The sequence below is a fragment of the Micropterus dolomieu genome, linkage group LG01 (genome assembly GCF_021292245.1).
Source record: "Micropterus dolomieu isolate WLL.071019.BEF.003 ecotype Adirondacks linkage group LG01, ASM2129224v1, whole genome shotgun sequence".
Taxonomy (NCBI): domain Eukaryota; kingdom Metazoa; phylum Chordata; class Actinopteri; order Centrarchiformes; family Centrarchidae; genus Micropterus; species Micropterus dolomieu.
In genome coordinates, this window is record NC_060150.1 from 53,795,651 (window position 1) to 53,818,580 (window position 22,930).

The 22,930-nt window shown below is 41.3% G+C and overlaps 1 protein-coding gene across 1 annotated transcript; it reads right to left on the reverse strand.

Moving 5' to 3' along the window:
• Positions 1 to 63: 63 nt before the first annotated feature.
• On the reverse strand, positions 64 to 22,930 carry wipf2a (WAS/WASL interacting protein family, member 2a). Its single transcript, XM_046047512.1, has 8 exons — positions 22,427 to 22,930; positions 14,384 to 14,528; positions 12,038 to 12,170; positions 11,327 to 11,473; positions 9,608 to 10,285; positions 5,214 to 5,462; positions 2,432 to 2,551; positions 64 to 616 (listed from the first exon to the last, which is right to left on the reverse strand). The coding sequence occupies exons 2-8, from the start codon at positions 14,444 to 14,446 to the stop codon at positions 555 to 557; spliced, it is 1,452 nt and encodes a 483-aa protein (XP_045903468.1). The 5' UTR covers positions 14,447 to 14,528; positions 22,427 to 22,930; the 3' UTR covers positions 64 to 554.

A 22,930-nucleotide genomic window follows, 5' to 3' on the forward strand; every position in this document is an offset into this window, starting at 1 on the left:
AAAAAAAAACACCCCCCCCCCCCCCCCCCTAAAAAACAAAAACCACCATCAGTAACTCCCACATTCATGGCATTATCAGTATTTTGTGGAAAGTGTAAATCCATCTGCTGAAAACATCATTTCAAAAGACAGTTTCCATTCGTAGTGTTGAATTTTCTCCTCCCGAGGACACCAAAGTAATAAAAATTAAACAAAATAAGATCACCATTATTATCGGGAATATGCATAAAGAAAAAAAAAAAGGTGGAATGCACAGTTTTGGAAGTGTTTGGTCCTGATATGTCGTGTCAAACAGAAGCCTCTGCGTTCAGTCAGCAGAGCTGGTCGCAGTCAGGAAAAAGGTCGAGTCCGTTTCTCGTCTACGAGTGGTTTTTGTTCTCTCGTGCAAAGACCAAAAAGGTGAGCGGCGAGTAGTGTGAAACCTGTGTGCCGTCGTAGTGCCGCTGTGCTTCCAGCTGGTGGTTTAGTGTTAAGTGTGTGTGTGTTTTAGTGTGATTTGAGTGTTTCTCCACCCCCTCCCTCCCAGCTGTTCACCGAGTCGGCTGACTGACAGTTCATGTCCTGAGCTGGGGTCTGGTGTTTGCCGGCGGTGCTGGAGGAGCTCCTCTGTTCATGGCTGAGGGCAGAAGGAGAGACGAGGTCACTACAGGTCAGTTTTCACACTTTAAAAAAACCCCACACTGATAGAAATGATTAACTCTGTAAAAACAGGCTAGAAATTCCTCACGGCTGCTGCGACATGAAGACAGAGAGGAAGCTGGAAATAAGTAATAAACAAAATAAAGTGATGGTAAACCGAAGACACAGTTCCCAACGTGTAGAAGTCAAGCGAAGCTATAGTTTTTATTTTACTTCCTGTTTATTAAGTATTTTTGGGGTAGTTTTTGAGTGTATTTTTGTGCCGTAGTGGAGGGACGACAGGAAATGAGGGAGAGATGCAACAACAAGAACCAGGACTGCGGTCAAACTCTTAACTTCTAACCCACAAAGATGTCTACAGATGTGTTTAAAACTAATTAGGAGAGTCTTTCAACATATATAGATCTGCTTTCACCCCAAAAATATTTTTCTCCTAATTTATTTCCTTTCAAAAGTCTGGGGAAATATGCAGGTTGGTAAAGTCTTCCAGAATTGTGCATTTATTTATGTATTTCTTCTGACTAAATAATGGATTATAAGTGGAAATTTCTGAACAGGAGCCTGAGGCGAGCTCACATAGTAGTACCACATGAGCATGTTGATGGGGTTTGTGAAATTACTCTTACTGCCAGAAGAGGGAGACAAAAGTTCCACACTGCAGGTTTAAATAACCCTTTTCTCCTCTTGATCATTCATTCTTGTTCTTGTCCTGTGTGTTATTCACGTTTTAAACACCTTTTTCCCCCTCCACTGCACAAATAAACCTGACAGCACTCTCATTAAGCAAAATGGAAATGTAAGAGTGCACCTAACGCATAAGCAGCGAAAATAAGGAATAGATAAGTCTATTTAAAAGAATATTTTCTCCTCCATCAGATGTGTTTAAATAAATTCTGTAAATTCATGTTAACTAGTGAAAAACAGGCTTAAAATAAAATGTTCTTGAACAATCACAAGTTAAAGCCCCCCCTGCTTTATATTTTCCCTGTAAATGGGACCATAATTTACTAAATGAACATCATTCTGTGTTGAAGAAGACTTGAAACTAACAATAAATAAATAAACTGATTAGGAAAGTGTTTACTGAGGTAATTTATAAGCTGAGAAGTAGCCTCATTTCCTCATACACTATGACTTATTTTTACAACCAGTGGAGTCGCCGCTGTAGGAAGCCCAAAAAAAGGCTTTTAAGAGGAGAGACGACGCTTAAAGAATCCTTAGTACAAATCTATAGGGAAAGCCCGTTAACGACAAAGATGGTGGTTTTCCTGCTGCTCCCGCAAGAAAGCCAATGGTCTGCTTGTAACAGCTGAGGTGGGAAACATATTAAGCCAATCGTCTACCACGCAAGCATAGTAGTCAAACTTTTTCAGCGGTTTTTAATCAGATTTTACTGCTGCAGTTTTTATGACCAGTGAAAGTACAGTTATGGCTCTCTCCTCATTCATTTAGATAGGGGGCCTGGTCCGAAATAAGGCGTTAGCAAGAAGGCTGTCGAGTTACAGCACTTGCCTGTAAGGGCTTTGCTGCGAGGGGCTAAACAGAAAAAACCCCCCACTGCACTAAAACTCAGTTCATTCACACATTCAAGTTCCATCATTTATTCCACTTCGGCATTTATTAAATAAAACTTGAACTGCAGTTACCAAATAATAAAATTACCTTGTGAGTGCGGTCAAGAACAGGTGAAGCAAACAAAAATACCATTATGACTTCCGCCCCAAACCCTGGTGAATGCGCCCACCACGTACAATATCAGTGCAGTTAGTAATATGAATATGAGGAGACTTACAAGGGGGTCCTGCAGTACCCTTGTTGGCCTTGCTGGGGTAGACCTTGCTGAAATGCCTGTACTCCTCTGGTGGTGGAAGGTCCTCAATAGGGTGGAAGTTGAACTTGGATTCAAAATCATCTGAGGGAAGAAACAAAAGCAGCTTATAAAATGCATATACATCAAGTTACCAGTTCATTACAAAGCACAAAGCTGTTAGTTACTTAGTGGTGTTGTTTTATACATGTCTGTACGTCTGTACAGTTTATGAGGACAAAACATAAAACCTCAATAAAAGTCAGATTACTCAATAAAAACATTGATGACATTGAAATGCCATTAAATATCTGTTATTGATTGCTTTTCGATTACACAATACTTTACACGTTAAAGATACTTCAAAACCAGGCTAGCTTTGGTTTCTCTCTGTGACCTCCTCAACATTAATTTAAAAAACTACAAGAACAAGAACCTTTGTACTCACACTTGTACTTAATTAACAATGTTTTGTTCCTCAGACCTTCAAGTAAAATGTGTTTGGTCCCCAACACCTGTGGCTTTATGGTGAGCAAGAACATTCTTCAAGATATTATAGTATTTTGACAGTTGCATATTTTTACTGCAGCAGATTGAATTTAAATACAAAACAGTGACTGTGAGGTTCAACTGCTGACTTTCTGCTTTAATTTGATGGTGTTTACATCCACACCTGAAACAGTGAAGGAACTGAAGCATATTTTCTGTCAAGTCCTTTGTGAGAGAGAATTCACAACTTTTTGCTTCAGCGATGAAACATGTGACCAGTTAGTGATTGATTTTTATAACACGTCTTGGTTACCAAGTGTATTTAGCATTATTATACTGCCACATAGTCCCCACATATTTGGGGACTGTGTATAAATAGTCCTACACTGTACGGGGGTGAACGTCCCAATAACACCTTTAAAGGAAAAGGAAATGTTTTCACTTAATACTCAACGTGCTGACATATAATACAACCAAACAACACATCATTGTCCTGATATTGAGGCAGCGCTGTATAACCCGACAGGTACAACGTGAACCTTAGACAGTAATCTAGGACCCGTCCCTGCCCTCCTGATTTGTTCTAGTGCAGGAGGAAACAAAAAAAAGGGGCACATTTGCATGTCTGGCTACAGTGGAATATTTAACTACGGCCATTCATCACAACACAAGGTCATAAACTAAACCCACGTTAACAGCAAGTGTGACAGAGGATTAAACACACGGCTAAAACGAAAAATAGTAGAGGCCAATTCTAGTTCAACAGCAGAATAGCTGGTGCATTTAAAAACAATTCACAGAATATAATTTCAAGCCTTCATTTTAAAAAAGAGGTATCAACGCCGTGGGTCGTTTTATTTTCCCTACGTCTCTTCACATTTTAAATCTCCTGCCAGATTTTAGTCATGGCACGTGAGCTCCCCTAGCACTGGCCCCTCTAAGACCCTTGCCTGGCTCCGCGCAGCAACAAAGACTAAAACTAACACTGAAACTAATAAAAACTAAACTAAAACTAGCAAACCCACGTTAAAAATGAATTAAGACTAAACTGAAATGAATAGAGTCGAAACGAAATACACATAAAAACTAGTGAAAAATCCCAAACTATAATACACTTGGAGAGTACAAAACATTAGAGATATTTTGGGATATTAAAAACAGAAATTTCAACAATTTTACAAGTGAAAAGTTCAGTTTACTCGTCACAAGGATGATGACGCGCGGTAAAAGAAGTGGATGGCAGAGAAAGCGTGATGAAAGTTGCTACCGATTTGCATTATGGGAGATGTAGAATCCTATATTTTTTTAAGCCTGACTTATACTGGAGACTTAAAATCAGCTCTTGGCTTCGAACGCTGTGATTTTGATCTTATATAACAATTAATAGTAATTATCTCAATGGACTTTTCATATAGAGCAGGTCTAGACCGTACTCTTGTAGTATTAAGAAGCTTTTAAAAAGCACTGCTCACTAGTGCAACAAAACATAAAAGATTTTACCCGGGATTTTTTTATTTTGTATGCTACACCACACCACCAAGGATGTAGTGTCCTCTTTTAATACTTATGGAATATTAGTTCACTTTACTAATCAAGTGATTTCCGATCCTATTTGTCCGCCACAGCTCTTTCAGATGAGGTCCAGTAAACCTTTTTCTATTTGGAAAATGTAGAATATTCTCACATTTGAGAAGCAGAGCATGTTCTGCTTTGTAAATTATTTACCGATTAATGTAATAAATGTTTTTTGACTCAACCTTTATCTGCGCCATCTGTTCTTCTAAATGTGTTCATTTCGTGCAATTTAATTTTACACTGGATGCTATTGAAAACTTAATTATACCACTGATTCCCTCCCTGGATCAAATAGGTTTAGATTGGTCTTCTTCTTTTCCTAGTAGGTTTGGTCACATTTGCATTTGAACCACCACCTGAAGCGGCAGAAGCCCGACGTTTCAACAATAATTATATATGTTCTTTAATTCTAGCTAACTATAACGACCTCTCTGTTCGCTCACCAACTAGTTTTCATGTAATCTCAAATCCAGCACGCTCTGTTTGCGGAAGGCGAGTCCTGTGTTCCTGATATTAATGATTTCTGTGAATTTTTAATCTTGTGTTTACACATTTCACTAACTCATGATATTTACTTTTACATGAGTCTGTTATTTCCCCTGGAAAATGCAGAAGTACACAAATCTTTTAGCAGCTCTCGATGGTGGGAGCATGACTGGGGAGGAAGGACATGATGATGCTGAAGCGGTCAGTCCTGACTCACCTATGACAGGCTTGGAGGAGGAGACATGGGAGTGTCCGTTCCGGACTGGCGGGGGCGGTGGAGGAGGTCCAGCTGGGGTTCGGGAGGAGGTGGAGGATGTTGAGGAGGAGGAAGAGGAGGGAGGCGGAGGTGGTTTGCTCACTCGGCTTTGGGTCTCTGAGGTCACAGAGCTGTGAACACGGTATGGGGGCGGGGGAGGAGGGGCGTCCCGACTGCCATTTCGGGACCCAGGAGGGGGCATCTGGGGAGCTGTGTTGATAACCCACACAAACACAAATGATTAGGATGACATGTATGATGTTACTCTCTTTATTATGGTACACTACACTATTCAGAGTGAAGGAGTGAACTGCTGTTATCCATAAAGCTCGCTTACAACAGCAACATGCCTTCAGATTTCTGGGCTCTTTTTGTTGTTTTTTGTATTTTCCTGTGTTCCCATGAAAATCACATCATGTTCAGAAACTTCCAGCAGCTCCAGAAAAATCTGACTATGAAATGTTCCACGGTGCATTCGAGGAGGCTCTGACAATATGGGATTTTAGAATAGGTTGACTCTTAACAGTCACCTTATTTTCATTTCAGCAACTAAAAAAACCCAAGAAATCTGTGTTTGATTCTCTACAAACGCAGATTTAAATTCATTCCATCACTCTTGATTCCTGGATCTTGGGAGTGTTTTTGAAAGCACCATATAAATAAAAGGAAATTTTTTTTTGAAAATTGTCAGTGCTCACTACTGCATTACCAAACAAATATATCCTACTAAATATGTGATGAATGTTCTGTATTGATCTGTACTGTACCGCCTGGAAGGAAGGAAATCAGCCTAAAAAGTGATGTTAAGTTTTGGAAAATAGTCAGTGACTTCTACCTTCTTAATTCTCCACAGACAACAGAATGGCACATAGAGCTGCAATATTATTTACTTAATTTGATTACATAATTTTTTTATTCCATCATCAAGTCTTTAAAATGTCTCTATATAGTAAAAGATATGTACATCATAATGTCTTTAAATGTCTTATTTTGTGCGGCCAACCCTCTAAAACCCAAAGATATTTGATTTTAAATGATATAAAAGAGAGAAAAGCAGCATATTCTCACATTTGAATAGCTGTAACAATACATTGTACTAAGACTAATCATTTCAGCACAACACACCTGTGTTATAGTTCTTTTAAAGACCATTTCTGTATTTTTATACCTAGGCCCTATTTTTACATATTTTGGGGAAATGTGCGAGTTGTTCCAGGAAGACGACGGTAGAAACGAGAGTCAGAGTTGGACAGAGGAGTTTGTTTTGTTGGAGTAACGCTAGGAAATAAAGTCTTGCTAGCAGTTGCTCTACGTACACAACAAACTCCTCTACCTCCTTTCCACCAGCGTCTTCCTGCACTCGCCTCTCACGAGACTTCAGAGAGAGACTTCAGTTTCCTGTTAAAACAAAGGGGTATCAGAGGGAATCACTAGTTATTTCCACACCAAAATATTTGAAAATATGTTTAAAAATGCGAAAATATCCAACTGTGTTCATATCATTACGCTACAGATCTCAGTGGCATAATGTCACATTTTAGCAAATCACCACCAGATTAATACCAACCATGACCAGCTGGTAATAGTAACGGCTGTCTGGAACAGAAAGAGTTATAAACTGTGGCTTGTGAAATGATTTGCAGCTTCTCCAGACACTGCAGCTGCTGTACAGGACTAGTAACACATCTCTCAGCTCTCTTAAATATCAGAACATTAAAAAGAACATCACAACGAGGAGCAGAGAACAGGAACAATGAAAAGAAACATGAGACGTCTGGCAATTTAATGTAAAAGCAGAGGAGAAGCAGAGACAGAACGTGAGGAGGAATGCTGGAATATTCCACAGGGCTACAGGAATGCAGAGAAACCAGGCGGCCTCGTGGCGAAGCGCTCCGTCGTCCAATCACAACACACACAGCTCCAGCTAACAAGTGCCTTCCTGTTTTGTGTGCTCGCTCTGAATTCAAATTATGAATACGTTTCCACTCAGCTATAAATCTGCTCTGGGGAGGAAACAAAATCATTATCTTTAAGCTATTAAAAAGGATTCATTTGATAACGCTACAGTGTTTTGTAGGTCTTAAATCCTTCAGTATTTCCTTCTACATCAACACAAACATAGCAGCTTCTGGCGTTACACATACGGAGGCATCTAATGTGCGTTATCATCCACATAGCATCAACTAAATCAAGCCTCAACACTCACGCCAACAAATAAATGTCTGATCCACGTATGGAATTACTTTATGTCCCCGAAGAGGCGCACAAAACAGCACGTTAACACCTGGCTTGGAAGCCACAGTCAGAAGAAGAGGAGGATTTAAAGGTCACATAGAGGCACACAAATCGTGTCGCTCCTCTTTTCCAGAATCGTGCCACAGTAAAATGTGATCACACTGAGGTTTTTTTGCTTTAAGGCTGCTGTGCTGCACTTCGAAGGTTTGGAGATAACGAGTCAAAACTTGCTTTGGCCTCTAAATGAAAATTCCTCCAGCTGAGAAAGTAGAGTGATGTTGTGTTCATCGCTTTGACTGTTCAAATCCTGAATCAGAAGGAGTCGTCACACTCACATCATTAACGTATATACACAGTAAAACAGGTGCTGATGGATTAATCGGTTAACGTTGTGTACAGCTAAACAGCATTTCTTTGGACAGCGGAGAGATGACAGGAAGAATTTGCTTTTAAATCGTTTCATTAAATGTGCATCATAACGTGGTGAGGTTTGCTGTGTTCTTTTATTCATTTTTAATCTTTTGTATCACCTGCTCCACGTTTGCACTTTTTAAAATTGTAAATATGCATATAAAAAATATTTGTTTCTTTTTGTACCCTGTAAAGTAGGGCTGCTCGATAATGACAAAAATCAAAATAAAGATAATTTTGGATCAATATTGACATCACAATTATTTACTCATTGACTTAAGTACACATCACGCATTTATTGAACTTTTAAAATTGAAAGCTTCATCTAACAAAATTATTATATATGCATTACCCCAAACAGCCCATGAAATAAGAAACTGTAATCCAACATTAGGCTGAGCTCTCTCTCAGTAGAGGGAGAGAGTGCCAGAAACAGTAATGAAGTTTAGCATTAAATACACAGTTGTAGGTTAAAGTCTGTCAGCGAGTTAAGGCTGCAAGCTAAAGCAGATATTCCGAATTACGCTGAAATTCAACCGCGGTGTTCTGTGTGAGTAAAGAAAGTATAAATAAGTGAAGGTAAGTATTTTTTTAAGCTATGAGTACAGCACTAGGGTTATGCAAAATGCAGTAGGCTTGTGCTAATAATGTTGACTAGCAAGTTAGAGCAGTTATAGCCCCGTCATCTTGGCTCGAGCTGAACTCAACATGCAACAGCCTGGCTGAGAGTAAGGCTGTATTCATTTTATAGATTTCAATTCAACTTCTTCATCGAATCCGGTTCTTATTGAATCTCGTTTCCGAATCAAACCCCTTCACCACAGATCTCGTCAGCGCGCCGTGACCTTCATCCTTTTCCTCCTTGCTGATCTTCCCCTTCATGGCTAAAGTGAAAGGAGTCTCTGTACTAGAGGGGCATCTCTGGGGACTCGTCTCGAAGAAAAATATATACTGGAATCATTTGTAGACATCATTGGTTTCCCTTCAGTATAAAAAGGTGAATATCAGCTCACTTGTGTTTTGTCAGAGCGTGAGACGTTTCTACTGTTAGCATTAGCTGTACCTGGTATTGATTAAGGTTTTATTTCCTGTAACTGTGTCACGCTTTTATCCAAAGCGACTTACAATTGCTATACATGTCAGAGGTCGCACGCCTCTGGAGCAACGATGGGCTAAGTGTCTTGCTCAGAGACACAATGGTGGATGGGTCATCATTAGGGGTGGGAATCACCAGAGGCCCCACGATGATACTATCACAATACTTATGTCACGATACGATATTACTGCGATTTTAAACATCCTGCGATGTATTGGAATTTATTACTTTTTTCCAACTTAAATTGAGGAAAACTATTTTTCTAGCAGACTGAAAAATTACATTTTATATAATAAAAGATCGATACTTGGCGTTCATGTTTCGATACTTGGCGTTCATGTATCGATACTTGGCGTTCATGTATCGATACTTGGCGTTCATGTATCGATACTTGGCGTTCATATATCGATACAGTATTGCCACGGAATTGCCCATACACAATGGGAATCAAACCCCGGTCTCTCACACCAAAGGCATGCGTTTTATCCGCTGCTCCATCACCACCCTTAATATTATATACTCTGTGTTTGTGATTCCACGAGAATGAGCAGAATAAAACAGCATAAAACAGACATGAATACTGACGGTTCTGTGTGTTTACAGATGGTTGTACCTGCTCTGCGCCCAGGTGGCTCTCTGACAGGAGGTGGTGGTCTGCTGCCCTGCTGGGAGGATGGAGACGGTGAAGGAGGCGGGGGAGGAGCCTGGCTGCGTCCTTGGCTGCCTGATGAGTGTTTTTTGTGCAGGGAGTTGTGTCTCTGTGGTAGCTCCGGAGCTCCGCCCCCATCTACTTGAGACGGCCCATTGGAGACGCCACCTGATCCAAAAGGTCTGTAAGGAGGTGGGGGTGGAGGAGCGGAGGAGCCACCGGTGGGGGGTCTGCTGGAAGACGGAGGCGGCTTCGCGGAGCTGGGAGAGGTGGGGCCTCTGTTGGGTGTCGGTGGGAGGGGCTTCTCTCTGCTGTGAGAGGAAGATGAGGAAGGTAGAGCAGGTGCTTTCTGATTGGGGGTAGGTGGAGCGTTGCCACGGCCACCTCTGTTGAAAGGTGGAGGAGGAGGTGGGGCGGAGGTGCTGTGCTTCATCCCGCTGCCTGTGGAGGAGCTGCTGCTGTTGCTGCTGGGGGGGCGGGAGATGTCAGGGAGCGAGGGGCGGTGGGAGCGCTGGTGCTCTGGAGGAGAGGGCTTGTTGGGCGGGGTGGGTGAAGAGGAGCGCCCTGTGGGGGGGCGAGGGGCCGCAGGCCGGGACCCTGGGGGCCTCAAGGCGGATCTGCCCACCGACCCGGCTACACCATCTGGAGGAAGGACAGATGTTCAGATGGTGTTTAGGATCACAGACACATGTCAGACATACTAAAATGTAAAAACAATGATTATCTTCATTATCAAGTAATCTGATTATTTTCTTGATTAATAAATTAATCCTTTGGCTTATAAAAATGTCACAGAAAGGTGAAATAAACTGCTCATAATTTTATAGAGATGCTTGTTTTGTCCAACCCAAAAAAGAGTGCACTTTAACATTTAGGAGTCAAACAAAAGCTACAAATCCTCACATTTGAGAAGCTGGAAACAATTAATCAATGACTCAATTATAAAAATGGTGATTAATTGAGTAATTGAGTCAGCTCTCATAAAGTATATAACATTTTCAGGTTACAATATCAATACATATTGTCAGTTACAAAAACATTGCTGTTAAAAAAGACATTGTTTAAACTAATTTGAGCCCTCCACTTTCTAGAAGTGAATCAATATTTTACATCCTCTGCATTTAACTTCTCTCAGCAGTAATAAGGAGGTCAAAGGTCACAATCACTAAACTTTCTTCTTCTATACAGGTTCTAGCTGTAAATATTTTATCTCTAAAATAAGAAAGTTCTAGTCTTTCATTCATAACGCACATCCCTCGTTCCTCACTGCTTTATCTCCGGCCGCAGATACGTTTGCTCCGCCAGAGATGAGTGGACCGGAGGGAAAAAAAGGGCCATTAAGTAAATAACCATGTTCATGTTGAAATATTCTCCCAGCTGATCATACGTTGGTCTTTAAAACATTGTGTGAATTGTTGTTTCTGCAGTTCGACTGTGTTCACTTGTTGTTGGATAAACTTCAGACAGATTATCAATGACTGATGTAATATTAGCCCACTCACTCTCTTCAGAGGTGGACTTTGACTTCAGGTCCCTTCTCTGGTTTATTCATTTCAACAAATGATAAGATGATGCTTTAACCAATAAGAGTGCAGGCCATACAGAAAACAAATTCGTAGACAAACAATCATATTAGAAATAAGCAAATATTTGATAAATCCAACACACAAAAAATGTTTTTACCTCCAACTGGGCGTAATTTTGGCACACCTCCTTGGAAAAGGCCTCCCATTCCCATTGGCCCTCCGCCTCCAAAACCTCCACCACCACCACCTCCGCCGCCGCCGCCGCCGCCGCCGCCGCCGCCTCCTCCTCCTCCTCCTCCTGATTCTGGTGAGAAGAGGAGACAGGTCAATATACACAAACATGAAAGCAGAAGTAGAAAAACATTTATTTTTGAAAGAAGAGACAAGCGGTACCAGGTGAGCTATCCAACGCCCCTGAACTAGAAATACATTTTAATATTCAAATTTTTGGAAAGAATGAGAGCTATTCAACATCATGGTACACGAGATAGGATACGTCTGCACAGACAGAGAGGAACAAACTTTTATCAGCAACATTTCTAATCTTTACCAAGTCAGAAATATCCTTTAATGATACTGAATATCTCCATATTTATTGTTTTGTGAAAGTGTGTTACTAATTAAAATAACTTTAGATTGACTAGACTTTAATAAAGGCTATTAAATCTGCATCATTACAAACATCCCTTTCCTGAAGATTTGTAGAAATGTTTTATTTATCTAGGAAATGGAAAGAAGATGACTCTCTTAAACTACTCCTGCTGATGTCTGTAGATACATCTCTCTCTTTGTGTGTATAATTTGAATAAGCTCACTGTTATACATCAGCTCAGGTGTGTGTGCGTGAAATGAACTTGCTGTGACTCACTCTCTATAATCGGACTGCTCCGGTCATTGATCGCAGTGACCTTCTTTAGCTTGGCGCCTTTGCAGATGTCCGACAGCAGTGCTCCCCTGCCTTTAGTCTCGGAGGAGCTCAGTTTGGGAGGAGTCGTGTTCGCCTGTGGAGGAAGTTAACAAACCTACAATCACACCTCCGGTTCCTCTGGTCTGAACCACAGTGGAAGGTTTATGGACCTGAGGTTTATTTGGGTTCACACTGCACAACAGAGAACCAGCTTGTACACAAAAGTCACATGACTTGGTCACTGGTTTACTGGACAGCAGGTCACACATTCTGGCAGATTTTGACTGCAGTCCCTGAAACTGTTTATTTTTCTATAATTAGCTTTCTCTGATGTTACATTAGCACCATCTCAGACTTCAGGTAGGACTCAAGAACAAATAACCTCACAGACTACATTCACAAAAGCAGGCCTTAGTGCTCAATTCCAATTTATTGCCCAGATCTGATTTTATTGACTGACTGTTCACATTATTATTTCTGCATTTGCGGCCCATATCAGACTCCAGTGTGATCTGGCCACGGCCTCAAAGTGCACCGCATCCGCAAAGGAATAGTAAGACTTCACATGCCACAGAGGTTAGAGCCTACAACTTTATTTTTAAGTTGATTTAAGGTGGAAAAAAGGGAATGGATCACTTTGGCCTGCAGTCTGAACGCGGCCTTGAGTCTTGTTTAAGTCCTGGTGTGCTTTTACAGTGTGTTAATAGTCCTTCTCTTTCCATTCACCAATCCAGTCAAAACAAATGTACTGTGATTATTATAATTAAGTCTTTGTGTGAATGGAATTTTCTACAGATGATGTGAAAGAAAAAAATTAAACACAAAGCATTGACTCAGCTATTGGGACTCCACAGCAGCATTTTAGCTGCGTATCATAGTTGATCTCAGTCTATATTAAAACGACTGAAAACGCACATGTATTGGCTGTTCAAGTACACTGGGCATGCGCGTGCTGGTGTAAACATGAAGCAGCTGGTCTAGTAGTTACAGAAGATTTGGCGAAAGAATAAAGAAATGCAGACGAAGAATTACACCAGATTTTTTTTTTTGCATGGACCAATAACGAGCTTGGACTGTTACTGAATGTAACACCGGAGTTTAAAGCGACGGTGGCGGCGGAAAACAGACTGCGAGTCGTTGCAAAGTAAATACGCCAACATGCACAGTACAAGTGTAGGCTATGTGTGTTATTTTAAGACATTTTAATAAAAATACAAAATCAAAAACTCTGTCAGTAGCATCGTGTTTCTGCTTTGCATGACTGATAAGACCGAATCAGAGAGCCAAATGTGTGCGTCTGCGTCATCGTTTCTAAAGAGCTCAGCGACCAGTCGTGTGTGAACTACACAATGACGCATCAAAACGGCTCCCCAACACATCATGTGCCACATGCCAAATATCTGGAAAAGTCGGCCGACTCTACATCCACATCCAGCCAATGAGAGCAGGCAGCTACTTTTTCACCAAAACACTTTTTACTCACCTCCAGCTCTCTCTGTAGCTCAGACGATCCCTGCTACCTGCGTGTGCTGATCCATCCTTTCACCCAGATTCTGTGTCTTTATAATTGCTATCTTTATAAAAACCAACAACAGCTGTTTCTTGGGTAGGTTCCTGTCATTTCCTGTTTCACATTTGACATGTGTTTTCTTGACAAAATGTGGTTTGAGAGCAGCGTTGGCTGACAGAGCCGCTGTCAGCTCGTGTATTGTGTGACCAGTCACGTAGTGTGAACGCCACGACGACTTCAAGACTCCCGTCACCAGACGGCAAGTTGCGTAGTGAAATTTAAATGAGCTGTTCTGTTCGTGGGATGCAGTGACTTGAACCAACAGTGAGTAAGAAAAATATAAGTAAGTAATATATCTTATACATATAATAATATATGTATACGAGTACAGGAAAAGTCCGCTAAGCTAAGAATGGTGACTAACAAGTTAGAGCAGTTATAACCCAGTGATGTCGGCATGAGCTGAACTCAACACGCAGCAGCCAGGCTAAGAGGGAGTTTGGGCTTTTAGGGAAGGGCGATGGCCACCGCTGTAAAAGGAAATGGTTGAGCTGGATTATAACAAAAACAAAATGAGAGCATCGTGGGGGAAAAACAACGCAGCACAATAATCATGTTATCTACATTCTTTTGCCCGACCGACAGCAGACTTACTGCAAATGTCTCACTTATGTCAGAACTGAACTGTCCGTGGATTAAGTATATTGAACTGAATTATCAATCGTATAATTCCAGTTTCTGTGGCTGACACCTTTGCAGTGCGATGTGCTGTGTGTGCGTTCAGTCCGATCACTGACCTGATGGAAGGTGGGGGGAGGCGGGGGTCCTGGGGGAGGAGGGGGAGGGGGAGGAATAGGCATCCTGTCCCTCTGTTGGCACCTCTCTGTGTGGGGTAAGGACCGGTGACTTCACCGTCTCAGCTGGGATGACACACACTGGCTCCTGCAAAACAATTTCAACTGATCATTAAGCTGAACATTTTTAACTGCACAGACTCGCTGATGGCAAACTCTGCTTTGCAAGTCAGTGTAAAGATCCTGTTACTCATGAAGCAGTCACAAGTGAATAATGAAATGTACAGATGCTGCAGCCAGAAAATATAAATAGCTCCTTTCTTGGATACAATAAAAACTTTAGTGAATGAAAGTTGAAGTGCTTTTTGGAATCAATAGCTCCATAAGAAGGTAAGAAGACAAAGATCTGAACTACTGTATAAAGAAAGCTAGATGTAGTAAATGTATAAAGTTGAGCCAATATTTAACCAGTTGTCTGCTTGCTTTCTTGATGTACCCTGGTGTGGGGTGCACCAGCACTGGTAGACTTCTTCAACATTTATCACAGAAAGCCTAGACTACTGATAATGATCTTTCTACCTTCTGTGCAAATGTGTTTGGAAGCAATCTTTGGTTTTAAGAAAACACTCTAAAAGGAGGATGGGATGGCTACAACACAGAATATTTACTTTACATAAATAGTGGAAAATGTGGTTTTGTCTCACTGGCTTACGGTACTAAAAAGGAATAATTTAGGCAACAAGTATGTAGCTGCAATGTAAAATCCACAAGGCTCCTCCAGCTGTCTGACCACTGAGGGGTATAAGAACCTCAACCTGACAGTAGGTGTGTTTCTATCCACCTCTTTGTTTCTGCATTTTCAATTTGCACATAAACAAACCTGAACATGAAATCAAAATATGAAAGTTTTTAAGCTTGGCTGAGGTGGAAAAGTTGGTGTAAGTGCAATAGCAACAGACGTAGTGAATTAATCATGATGTAGCAGTCGGTAACAATTGGACACCCAATGCAAAATCTTAAGCATGTCTTTCTGAAGCTAGTACACCACAACCCCCCCTCAAAAGTTATTCCGTACCCTTTATCATCATGCATCTTTGCTACTGGTCGATACGAGCGCCATGACATTGAACCTACTGAGCCCAAAGCTTCGTGTGGAGCCGGGACGTGTTTTGTAGGATAGGAGGTTGTTGGCAAAGAGGGATGGGCAGTTCCTTGATTGTTGTAGGCTGTTTCTCAGCCATTGTGTTTGCAAAACCTCTTCAGCCGCGAGATGAAGCATGCATGAGGAGGGGGACTGATTGACACTACGTTAAAGACTGTTGCAGGCTGCGATTGGTTGTTTTGACTCAGGAGAGGTGAATTCTTGCAAATGTTATTAGGAGCAATAGCAGGAGTCACAGGAATCAGATTTCTTTCAATTCAGTTTTATTTTATTTATTTATTTTTTTTACAGATCATCTGTCATCAAGATATCCCTACCGCTGCTTTAAACGTCCACTGGAGCGACAAAGAGGACAGCAGATGAAAACATCAGATCTGTGTGGAGTGATGTAGAGACGAGACTGTTTACTGAGGTAATAAAATCAAGTAAGAAGTAGGGTCATTTTGTCATAGACTTCTATTCAATTGGACTACTTTTTGCAACTTGTGAAGACGCTCCCTGCTGGCCTGGAGGTTCCCGTTTGTCACAGGCACAACGAACAGAAGACACATAAATCTTCAACTTATATACAATATAACATATACAGTCTATTAAAGTGTGCAATTTCACTGTTCAGGTGACCATATTCAAGAGCAAATTAATGCCTCTGAACTTAACCAGCCAGTGAAGAGTTCAGTTTGCTGTAGTGAACAACTTCATTACTGCCTACAGTAGCAAGGACCAACGGACATAAGCCGATGTATAATAGAGGATGAATGAAAGTGCTTTATTGTGTAGAGCACAATATTAAAGTGCTTTTTATTTTGGCTCCTGTGGCAAGAAACACAGACTATGAGCCTCTCCCTCTGCCAGTCTGTTAAAGTGACTGTGACAGTGCCCCGGATGACTCACATGATTTCTGACAAGACTAATAGGAAAAATGTCTCAAATGACGGTAAAAGCTTTGATTTTAACTGTAAATGTCAGTATAGTTAATAAACACAAAATAGATCTCCCTACAATTACCATAAGTTAAGACAATCCTATTTGTGATGGGAGTCTGACAGTGGACCTGCAACTAAATCCAATATGTGGTGTTGTAACATGATTATCACAGGTGAGTAAACTCACTCCACCTATATTGTGGAACAAACTCTGAACAGGTCAAAACACGAAATCACCAGTTGCAAGATGCCTGAAGCTAGATGCCAACACGTCTCATCCTGCTCCGTCACAGGGGAAACAAATGGCCGAGGTTTAATGTGCTCTCAAAGAACAAATTCTTTGTAGGAGGAAATAGTTGCTGAAGCAGCTCCTGCGATGCATCCTTGAAGTGTGCGGACAATACGAGCATTTCGACAAGAATCCTAAAAATGTTACGATGCGAAAAATTTAGCAGTCTATACCAATATCAGTAAAATCCCACAATTTTTGATACCAAGGTAAAAACAAACACAATAAATCCCATATACTTCAACTTACACACATTAAATAAAAACATTTGAACATTACAAAGAACAACTAACAGTTGTGAAAGTTATGAGAGGATGTCCAGAACAGATGAGGTGGTTTGATGTCAATATACACGAATGTATGAACATGAATATAAATTATACCAAATTATAAATGCAACACTTTTGCCCCCATTCTTCATCAGCTGAACTCAAAAAGATCTAAGACTTTCACTATGAACACAAAAGGCCTGTTTCTCTCAAATATTGTTCACAAATCTGTCAAAATCTGTGTTAGTGCCTCACAGGTGTGGCATATCAAGATGCTGATCAGACAGCATGGGCATTGCACAAGTGATCCTTAGGCTGGCCGCAATAAAAGGCCACTTGAAAATGTGCAGTTCCATCACACAGCACAATGCCACAGATGTTGCAAGTTCTGAGGGAGCGTGCAATTAGCATGCTGACTGCAGGAATGTCCACCAGAGCTGTTGCAACATTTGTTGCAACGTTGCAACATTTTCCGAATTTCCAGGTCAATAATAATTGTATATTTTCCCTTAACTCAACAACTCACAAAAACTCTGCGAGTTTGGGGAGGATTAGCCCGCCGCCTCACGCAAAGACAGGAGAACTGTTTTCTCTTGTTTAGAAAGTGTGAAATTATCCGATGTTGTGTAATCTTGCAAACTCGGCAGCAACACGTTCTCCTTTTGGGAACATCGCCATGAGCGATGCATCGTTTGTGATTGTAAAGTCAGGGCACATCTGGAATGTGACACGGTCGTTGTGTATCATAATAATGTGCTACTCGCCATTAATCAAACAAAACAAATTGTAAGAAAACGTTACAGCTCATAACGTGAAGTAACACAGCTTTAACGTGAAGCTAGCTTGCTAACTAGCTTTCCAACACGAGTATTCATCATCCACAGAGCAACAACGTTACGTGCCTCCTCTTCAGATGCTCCGATGTTTCCAGGAAAGCTCAGCTTTGCAGATGCTGCAGTTAACCTTTTTGGCTGAGTGGAGAGTGAAATGCTCCCACACTTCGGAGGTTTTCGGTTGTGAAGGTTACTACCAGCGCTGATGTATTGTTATTTTAGTAACTTTACTGTTCACATCACTTTACTCTGTTACGGCCCGATAACATCATGAACAAATCGATTTATTGAATTGTATAATTCAAATCGATTTTCAATTTACAATTTAATAATTGATTTTCGTCGACTAGTTGTTGCACCCCTACTCCCAATACATTGAAACTGCACATTTTCGAGTGGCCTTTTATAGTGGCCAACCTAAGGCACACCTGCAGCCTGTTGCACCAGTGATACGTAAGTTCTACCTTAAGTTATGGTGCAAAGTCCACACTAAACAATACGTTGAAACTAGTTAGTTAGTTTGAGACTGATATTTCGTTGCACCACCGAGACGTAAGGTGCATCTTAGCTACTCTGTAAGGTCCATACTAATCAAAACAGTGTTGCAGAAAATGATGTTTACACATCCCATGGCCAATCAGTGAGTTCATTACCGTTTTGTCATCCGTTTGTCTCTCTCTCTTTCAATGTTTGCAATACTGAAGAGGCTATGGGCTAAAAATAGCAACAAAACAGAAACAAAACAAAAAGTGTTGCGTTCAGTATATAGTCATAAATATTAGGGCTGGGCACCGCGTTAACGCATTAATTAATTAACGCTGACAATTATTTTATCGCATGTTAACACAGTTTTTATTTTATTATTAGTTTGAAAGTCCATTGCTCACTGGCTCTGAATACACACAGGAGGGGCGGGATGTTGATAAGCCTGCAAATCAGCCACCCAAACAAGCAGTGCAGGGAGGCTTCAACAGACTACGCTGTCATCTTTTTTCCGTATTTTTCCACCCGCGATCCATTATCACGTCAGCAGGTGAGCCGCTTGCTTGGTAATGATGCAGCCTATCAAACAACTCAAACAGCCGAAAGCTACATCTGCACCCTGTGTTCAATGTTGCTTTAACGTTAACTGGTCTGTGCTTGTAAAATATCCACTGCGACTTGTAACGTCATTTCAAGTTTTTAACCAAGTGAAGTCTGTGCGAGTGAACACACGCACCAACCCCGCTACACATACAAACATATTTGTAGACACACAAGCAGCGAGGATGGCGGTGTTGATGCTGAACTAAAACTAATCTTGCAAGGTATTGTCATGAAATTTGGTACAAAGAGTCATGAAGCTCAGAGGATGAATCCTAGTGACTTTGGTGTCTTCTCTGCCTACGAGGAGGACTGTATGTATGTATGCATGCATGTATGTATGGTTCATGTTTTGCAGAAATCCTTTCCTGAGTGGATGAATTTGAAAATGCAGGCCTTGCATTTTACTATTGGAAAAAGACCGGTTGGGGGTCTGTATAGTAGTAAAGTTAAGAAAACAACTTTCTGATGATCACACAATAAACGGTGCTGTCATTAAAAAGGTATTGTACTATGGCAAAGTTGAATAAAACTAGTTCATACGTGGAACTGACACACATTGTTTTCTCATTCATACGCAAATATCATGCATGCAAAAGACCCCGGAAAAATGTGCGAATGGCAACAAGTGCTAGATGTGACGTAAAATCTAGGATCGTTAATATTTACGCGCCCAAACTTTAGATTGACCAGCCCATGTTCCAGAGCGAAAAGCGATCATACTAGCCCATCAAGCTAGAGCTAGAGGTTGTTCAGTAGGTCTCACAGATGCTAAGGGTCTGCAGGGGCAGTGTTGGGGTAGTATGGGGAAGCGGGTTAGGGGGCTAGTAGCCGGCGACAACAATGGTGGCAAGTTTTGAAGACGAGTTGACAGACCAATGCTGCAATTACTTCTATGATACATCATTGCTGCTGCACAGTCACAAATATTCCATTTCAGAAGTAGACCTGCAAAAATGAATGCAAACAAGTCCAAGACGTTACGCCCATGCATGGCGGAAAACAAAATAGTAACCTACTCGAGTGTCGCCGTGCTTATTGTTTACATCATGCAAATCCAGAAGTTCAATATGATCCTGTGATATGAACCACCCATACCTGAAACGGTTTTAAAAGTGTTACCTCCGCACACAATGGCTGAGGTCACATCTCCCCAAACCAGTTAGCTGTCTGAGCCCATTGTTGGCTCATGCAGGCAGTGTTGGCTCCTCACCCCACCCTCACTCTCTGCTCCCTTCCTCAGGCTGCCTGGTTGAGTGTCCAGGCAGGTTTTCACTGAGGGAAACCAAGAGGAATCTCACCGAACAAGCTCGCTAGTCAGTCGGTGACGTGGTTTGAGCAGAGAGACACAGCAGCACAAACAGAAACTGAGAGTAGGGGGAGTTATCTCTCCTCTGGTGGAGAAAGAAATGTTTCAAGATCTGCTGATTGCACAAAGGCTGAAGCCACAGACTACTCTGAATCCCAGTTTGCATTACGCTTGTTATTATTCCACTAATAAACAGAATAATTATCCAACTACTATTAAAACATCTCACTCAATGACGTCATTCTGTTTGAGACGTAAACCTATAACCAATCAGACAGATAAAACCCTGTCATGTGAATGTTTTAGTGCAGTCAAAACAAAAACCAAACACTGCCGGGCTTTCCGGTATTTATCAGCATTTTTAATCACACTGCATCTAATTCAAAGCTGCAATAATTAGTTGATGAACTGCTTGATCCATCAACAGAAACTTAATCAAAGACAATTTTGATAGTAAGTTAATCAACGTTTTTTATATAGAAAACAGTTTTAGTTACAACATAAATAACTAGTAGGACATTAGTTTGGATTGTGGTAAACATCTGATGGGAATTTTCCATTTCCAGCGACATATTGCACACTAGATTGATAAACGGATATTAAAAATAGCGGCTCATTGCAGCTGACATTACAGTACTTTCTATTTTTGGACACTCACAGCCGAGATGCCAAACTCCGATCCTCTTGCTGACACAAGTACTTCGTAAAAACATTAACAGATGTAGGAATTATTGAGCGTCTTAAAGGGATCGGAAAGAACACACACTCTGGAGTGATTTTTAGTTAGTTATGGCTTTCAGCAAAACCTCTGAAGCATGTATGTATTTACACAAACGCGTGCAAAACTGACAGCTATACGCTGGTAAAAAAAAAACAAACCCCAACAGGCCCTGACTTTTGACCCCTATAATCTGACTAATCCCTTCCATACAAGATCAAAGTAAAGTGGAGGTCCTAAGTAGGTCATGATGTTTGGCCTCCATAAAGCTGTACACCAAAGTTTCCCCACATCAACAGAGAAACACAACCAGAAGGGGGGGTAGGAGGAGGAGGAGGGGCTGTATGAGGAAGTCAGATGCTTTTGTGGTTAAGGAAACAACTGAGCAAAAAGGCCTGCGGCTCTGTATGTCTTTCTAGGGTTTTTTTGTGCCATGACATAGCCTGCATTGTGTGCTCTCACCTACTTTCCTGGACAGATTGTGCCATTCGGCTACATCAGTGGTTCTCAAAGTGGGATCCGGGGTCCCCCAGGGGTCCTTGCCAGGGCTCCTTCCCCAGTAATAAAGGGAATCTTTTTTGTTTGTTTTTTTTAAATACCATCCATAAGTAACACACTGACTGAATGTATGACTATGAGTGGTGGCCCAAAGACAGTGGAATAAACTTGCCTTGGTTATCAGGTTGTCCTCCCACCACCGAGACTTTTAGTCTGAAAACCCTTTTTTTTTTTTTTTTTTTTTTTTATTTGGCTTTTGAGTCTGTTTAGGGACCCTTGCAGGGTCCAAAATCAGCACCAGCCAAATGCTGGTAAAATATGCTAATAGTTTGTAGATTCTCTTCACTCATGAGCCCAAAAAACAAATGGTAATCTATTGAGTGGCTGGTACACTTTGAGCATTCACTAGCCATTGGCTGATGGACAAAAAAGTTAATTTGCACCCTCGACAGTTTAACTGTCTTGTTTTTCTGTTTTTTGTTGCTTGTCATAAATTCATTGGCTTGCTGTATTTATTAGTTTTATTTAACTTTAGTTTTTATTTTAGTTTAGTCAACATTGGTTGAATTTATAAATGTGCTTTATAAATTATTATCAAATGCGTGTCGTGGTCTAATTTGTGTCACATTAGTGGTCCTTAAGTTTGAGAGCCACCGCTTTTCATTCCTCTGTAACTTGCAGCTGCGCTAACATGAATTTCCGCATATATGAGGGATTACTAAAGGCTTAACGTTATCTTATCTTAAAACCATAAGTCAAACGTGTTGTTGGACAGATCTAGTAAATTCCCGCGAGAGACAAGAGAAACATGCAAGTCGAGTGACATCCAGCTCAGTAAAACAGGATTTATCAGGCCTGGGCAGGTTTGTTTAGCCGCTCCCAGGTAACATGAACGTTAGTTACCTACCTGGCGATGGCTTTAAACTTAAAGTTAGCTTCAACATCCTAAAGGTTTTACTCACCCTGGCTCGAAGAAGAGGAGGTCTGGTAGTCTCGTCCTCAAAAACAACATGAATGGAAAGTGCTGTTGTGGCAATCCTTCGTCTGGACAGAACAGAAATTAGGATGGGAGTGGGGTGCTGGTGATGTAACCGCAAGCACTCGCAGGTTAGCCCGGCTAACGTTAGCTTGCTGTCGACGGGTTAGCAGCTTCAGCTAGCGGCGGTTGGAGAGGAGCTAACTGCGGCTAGCTGTTAGCATCGAGCTGTTTACTTTCCAGCTGTCAGTGTCAGCGCAGTCCGGCTGCCTGTGGGTCCAGTTAACAACAGTTCAGAGTATTAAATAAACTGCTGGCCGCGTTTAAGAGTCACTTTCTGTAGTTTCAGGTAGCTACGGAAAACTTTGCCCGCACTCTTGACCTGCGAGCAGAGCCATAACGTTACTCCCCGTTCTCACGGTTTTATCTGCCTCTTCTTCCCAGAAACCCGGAAACGGGTCGACCGACACAAAATGGAGGCAGATCTGCG

Bases quoted from the DNA above. Each gene is read 5' to 3' on its own strand.
- wipf2a (XM_046047512.1), bottom strand. From the start codon at position 14,446: ATGCCTATTCCTCCCCCTCCCCCTCCTCCCCCAGGACCCCCGCCTCCC. The intron at 12,171-14,383 runs GTCAGTGATCGG...CTTCCTCCACAG, and splicing joins CTCCCCCCACCTTCCATCAG to GCGAACACGACTCCTCCCAA. The intron at 617-2,431 runs GTAAGTCTCCTC...TTCTGCCCTCAG, and splicing joins GGGTACTGCAGGACCCCCTT to CCATGAACAGAGGAGCTCCT.